The 6,060-nt window shown below is 43.8% G+C and overlaps 1 protein-coding gene across 1 annotated transcript in view; it reads right to left on the minus strand.

The window, feature by feature from the left end:
* LOC139024056 (protein sidekick-2-like) overlaps nucleotides 1-1,170 on the minus strand; it is a 56,915-nt gene extending 55,745 nt beyond the window's left edge. The window contains exons 1-2 of the mRNA XM_070438447.1: nucleotides 973-1,170; nucleotides 772-854 (exon numbers count right to left, since the gene is read on the minus strand). Of these exons, the coding sequence (XP_070294548.1) occupies nucleotides 772-854; nucleotides 973-1,170 (281 nt within the window). The remainder of the gene's footprint in view (nucleotides 1-771; nucleotides 855-972) is intronic.
* Between the last annotated feature and the right edge of the window lie 4,890 nt (nucleotides 1,171-6,060).

Here is a 6,060-nt window from a genome sequence, read left to right on the forward strand (position 1 = left end):
TCATTAAGATCCCATGGACTTATCGTAAGAGTAGGGGTGTTAACCCGGTGTCGCTAAATTCCAATCTGGCCCTCAAACCATCATGGACCTAATAATCCCAGTTTATAATTGGCTCATTCATCCCTCCTCTCCCTGTAACTATCCCCAGGTCGTTGCTGCAAATGAGAACGTGTTCTCAGTCAACTTACCTGGTAAAATAACGGTAAAATAAAAAATAAAATAAAAAAAAAATAAGTTCCACGCCACAATAGGTGAAAATCACATTGAACAATGTTGATTCAACCAGTTTGTGCCCAGTGGGATGGTAGGATAGGATGTTCACCTCAGTGCTTTGTCAGAACAGAAATACAGTGCATTTGGAAAGTATTCAGACCCTTGATTGTTTCACATTTTGTTACGTTACAGCCTTATTCTAAAATGTAAAGTCAACAAAAAAGAAACTTCCTCAGTGTCAACTGCGTTTACATTCAGCAAACTTAACCTCTCAGGTGTCAATATTTGTATGAACATAAAAAGATTCAACAACTGAGACATAAACTGAAGTTATACAGACATGTGACTAACGAAATTGATAATGTGTCCCTGAAAAAAGGGGGCAAAATCAAAAGTAACAGTCAGTATCTGGTGTGCCACCAGCTTCATTAAGTGATTCAGTGCATCTCCTCCTCTGACTGCACCAGATTTGCCAGTTCTCGCTGTAGATGTTACCCACTCTTTACCAAGGCACCTGCAAGTTCCCGGACATTTCTGGGGGAATGGCCCTAGCCTCACCCTCCGATCCACAGGTCAGACGTGCTACTGGGATTAGATCCGAGCTCTTCGCTGGCCATGGCAGAACCCTGACATTCCTGTGCCTGAAATCACACACAGAACGAGCAGTATGCTGGTGGCATTGTCATGCTGGAGGGTCATGCAGGGAGGAGCCTGCAGAAGGTACCACATGAGGGAGGAGGATGTGTTCCTGTAACGCACAGCGTGGAGATTGCCTGCAATGACAACAAGCTCAGTCTGAAGATGTTGTGACACACCACCCAGACCGGTGACGGACCCTCCACCTCCATTGATCCGCTCCGAGTACAAGCTCAGTGTAACGCTCATTCCTTCGGCGATAAACGCGAATCCGACAATCACCCCGTTGAGACAAAACCGCAACTCGTCAGTGAAGAGCATTTTTGCGAGTCTCTGTCATGTTCGCCGACGGTGGGTTTGTGCCATGGGCGACGTTGTGTCTGGTGATATCTGGTGAGAACTGCCTTACACAGGCCTACAAGCCCTCAGTCCAGCCTCTTCAGTATGCAGACAGTCAGAGCACGATGGAGGGATTGTGCGTTCCTGGTGTACCTCGGGCAGTTGTTGTTGCATCCTGTACCTGTCTCGCAGGTGTGTGTTCGGATGTACCGATCCTGTGCAGGTGTTGTTACACGTGTCTGCCATTGCGAGGACGATCAGCTGTCCGCCTGTCTCCTGTAGCGCTGTCTTAGGCGTCTCACAGTACGGACGCAATTTATTGCCCTGCTCACATCTTGCAGTCCTCATGCTCCTTGCAGCATGCCTAGCACATTCACGCAGTGATCAGGGACTGGGCATCTTTCTTTTGGTGTCTTTCATAGTCAGTAGAAAGGCTCTTTAGTGTTCCAAGTTTCATAACTGTGACCTTAATTGCCTATAGTCTATAAGCTGTTAGTGTCTTAATGACCGTTCCAGGTGCATGTTCATTAATTGTTTATGTTCATTGAACAAACATGGAAACAGTGTTAAACCTTTACTAGGAAGATCTGTAAGTTATTTGGATTTTACGAATTCCTTTGAAAAACAAAATCTGAAAAGGGCGTTTAATTTGTTTCCCCTCATCAGTCTACACATAATACACCATAATGACAAAGCAAAACCAGGTTTTGGAAATGTTTTTAGAAATGTAAATATCAAACTTTTAACCTGAATTATGACATTTACATAAGTATTCAGACTTTGCCAGTGTAAGAGCCTCAGTCTTCTGGGTATTACGCTCCATGCTTGCCTACCTGTATTTGGGAGTTTCTCCTTCTTTCTGCAGATCCTCTCACGTCTGTCATGTTGGATGGGGAGCGTGCTGCAAAGCTATTTTCAGGTCTTCAGAGATGTTTGATCGGGTTCAAGTCTTGCTCTAGCTGTGCACTCAAGGACTTCAGATAATGTACCAAAACACACTCCAAGTCTTGGCGGTTCCAAACGTCTTCCATTTAGAATTCTGGAGGCACTGTATTCGGGGACCTGTTTCAATACATTTGAAAAATATCTGAAAGAGTTTTCACTTTCTCATTATAGGTTACTGTATATACTGTATGTTAATGGTCTTTTATTTATTTTAATCTATTTAGATTAAGACTGACATGTAATGGACAACACTGCTCTGGCTGAAATGAGCCTGGCTATATAATCAGTCAGAGCAGACATCCGTAGGGACTCAATATGGACTACATCCTTAAAGATTGTATCATATCTATTGCATGTAGTACACTGATCACTGTTTGATTCTGATGTGGTCATATATTTATAATATATATATATATACTGTATATCTCCTCTCTCTCTCAGATGTTGGTGGCTGCAGACCATCGCCCCACCATAATCATCCCCCAACAAACACCCGTGGTGTCAGGACGTCTGAAGTACCATGGAGTGTGTCGCACGCAAGTAACCCCCACACCCGGAGCCCACTGTGACAATACTCTAGCTGTCACTCCCTAGTCTTACTGTCATTATTTATGGTGTCCTGACAGACTGATCTTCTGTTGTCTCCTGCAGACTGATTGTGTTTGATGGATAATTTTGAGACAAAACTATTTTTTATACGTGTGTAATCAGTATTAATGAGTCAAATATAATAATCTGTCTGTATTTGGCTGATGCAATGCACAAATATATTGGTAATAGATTTCTGTTTTTTCAATATATGAGTGTCTCTCCTCTGTCTCTCTCTCTTCCACCCAGACCGCTGATCAAACTCAGCTACATGGAGAAGACAGGGTTCTGGTCACCAGTGGTCTGAGTGACTTCAACCGCAGACTGACATTATCGGCCTGTGGTCAGTGACTCAGGTTCTATGAGTGTAGGTGTCCTCGCAGCAGCAGTGTGCCTTCTGTCAATGCTGGGCCTACATCCATGTTCAAGGTATGATATATTGGGCCTAGGCTACTTACATGTACAAGTATACTCTGGGCTATCGGGGGCCTATTCATGTACGGGTTGACTCTGGGCCTATCAGGGGCTATTTACTTTACAGGGATGACTCTGGGCTATCAGGGCCTATTTACATGTACAGGGTATGACTCTGGGCTATCAGGGGCCTATTTACATGTCAGGTATGACTCTGGTCTATCAGGGCTATTCATGCACGTGTAAGCATGGCAAATATTAAATAGTTTTGTTTGGTTTGTTTGATTGTGTTATGTTTCATGCCAATTTCTAACACAAAGGAGAGGAAAGAGAGATGGAATTGAAATCATGAACACAAACAAACAATTCCAAAACTAGTTTATTTTGGCATGCTTAACCAGTCCTGTATAGGCCCTGATAACCCCCAGAGTCCATACCCTGTACTGTAATAGCCTGATAGGCCCAGAGTATACCTGTACATGTAAATAGGCCCGATAGGGCCCAGAGTGCATACCTGTAAATGGTTAAAAGGCATCACCCCCCCTTGGAAATTAGGCCGAGAGTCATAGCCTGTACATTGTAATAGGCCGATAGACAGAGGTCATACTTTGGTACTGTTGAGTAGGCAGGCCCATATAATTTGCATCCTTGAAAAACATGGTAGGTAGGCCTAGCATTGACAGAAGGCACACTGCTGCTGGCGGGATCACACTCATAGACCTGAGTCACTGACCAGGCCGATAATGGTCAGTCTGCCGGTTGAAGTCCTCAGCATTGGTGACCCGAAGCCTGTTATTCTCCATGTGATGCTGAGTTTGATAGCTTGGGGATGGAAAGAGAGAGACGAGAGAGAGACACCCATGATATTTGAAAAACAGACATTATTACAAGAGTATATTGGGCATTGCATCAGCAAATACAGAGACAGATTAGTAGTTGACTCATTTAATATGCTTTCACATTTCGTATAAAAAAAGTTTGTCTCAAATTATCTGACCTCAAACCAGATCAGTCTGGAGGAAGAACGAAGATCAGTCTGTAGACATAATAGACAGGAGTAGAGACTAGGGAGTGACAGCTAGAGTATTGTTGCATAAAATTATACAAGTGGGCTCCGGGTGGGGGTGGGGGGGTTACCTTGCGTTTGCGACACCACTCGGGTGACTTCAACGTGCCTAACTACATGGTGTTGTTGGGGGGATCATTATTGGTGGGGGCGAGGGTTGCTAGGCCACCACGATTGAGAGAGAGGGAGATATACAGTATATATATATATATATATATATATATGACCACATCAGAATCAAACAGTGATCAGTGTACTACATGCAATAGATATGATACAATCTTTAAGGTATGTAGTCCATATTGAGTACCCTACGGATGGTCTGCTCTGACTGATTATATAGCCCAGGCTCATTTTCAGGCCAGAGCAGTGTTGTCCATTACATGTCAGTCTTAATCTAAAATAGATTAAAAATAAATAAAGACCCATTAACATACAGTATATACAGTAACCTATAATGAGAAAGTGAAAACTCTTTCTTAGATATTTTTTCAAATGTATTGAAACAGGTCSCCAAGAATACAGTGGCCTCCAGAATTCTTAAATGGAAGACGTTTGGAACCGCCAAGACTTTGGAGTGTGTTTTGGTACAATTATCTGAATGTCCTTGAGTGGCACAGCTAGAGCAAGGACTTGAACCCGATCAAACATCTCTGAAGAGACCTGAAAATAGCTTTGCAGCAACGCTCCCCATCCAACATGACAGAGCGTGAGAGGATCTGCAGAAAAGAAGGGGAGAAACTCCCCAAATACAGGTAGGGCAAGCATGGAGCGTAATACCCAAGAAGACTTGAGGCTCTTATCACTGGCAAAGGTCTGAATACTTATGTAAATGTCATAATTCAGGTTAAAAGTTTTGATAAATTTACATTTCTAAAAACATTTCCTAAAACCTGGTTTTGCTTTGTCATTATGGTGTATTATGTGTAGACTGATGAGGGGAAAAAACAATTAAACGTCCCCTTTTCAGGATTTTGTTTTTCAAAGATAATTCGTAAAAATCCAAATAACTTCACAGATCTTCCTAGTAAAGGYTTTAAACACTGTTTCCCATGRTTGTTCAATGAACCATAAACAATTAATGAACATGCACCTGTGGAACGGTCATTAAGACACTAACAGCTTATAGACTATAGGCAATTAAGGTCACAGTTATGAAAACTTGGAACACTAAAGAGGCCTTTCTACTGACTATGAAAGACACCAAAAGAAAGATGCCCAGGGTCCCTGATCATCTGCGTGAATGTGCCTTAGGCATGCTGCAAGGAGGCATGAGGACTGCAGATGTGAGCAGGGCAATAAATTGCAATGTCGTACTGTGAGAGCCTAAGACAGCGCTACAGGGAGACAGGGGACAGCTGATCGTCTCGCAATGGCAGACCACGTGTAACAACACCTGCACAGGATGGTACATCCGAACATACCTGCGAGACAGGTACAGGATGGCAACAACAACTGCCGCGAGTTACACCAGAACGCACAATCCCTCCATCGTGCTTGACTGTCTGCAATAGCTGAAGAGGCTGACTGAGGGCTTTGAGGCTGTTGTAAGGCAGTCCTCACCAGATATCACCAGCAACAACGTCGCCTATGGCACAAACCACCGTCGGCGAACATGACAGGACTCGCAAAAAGTGCTCTTCACTGACGAGTTGCGGTTTTGTCTCAACGGGGTGATTGTCGGATTCGCGTTTATGCCGAAGGAATGAGCGTTACACTGAGGCTTGTACTCTGGAGCGGATCAATTTGGAGGTGGAGGGTCCGTCACGGTCTGGGGTGGTGTGTCACAACATCTTCAGACTGAGCTTGTTGTCATTGCAGGCAATCTCAACGCTGTGCGTTACAGGAACACATCCTCC

The sequence above is a fragment of the Salvelinus sp. IW2-2015 genome, unplaced genomic scaffold (assembly GCF_002910315.2).
Source record: "Salvelinus sp. IW2-2015 unplaced genomic scaffold, ASM291031v2 Un_scaffold928, whole genome shotgun sequence".
NCBI classification, from domain to species: domain Eukaryota; kingdom Metazoa; phylum Chordata; class Actinopteri; order Salmoniformes; family Salmonidae; genus Salvelinus; species Salvelinus sp. IW2-2015.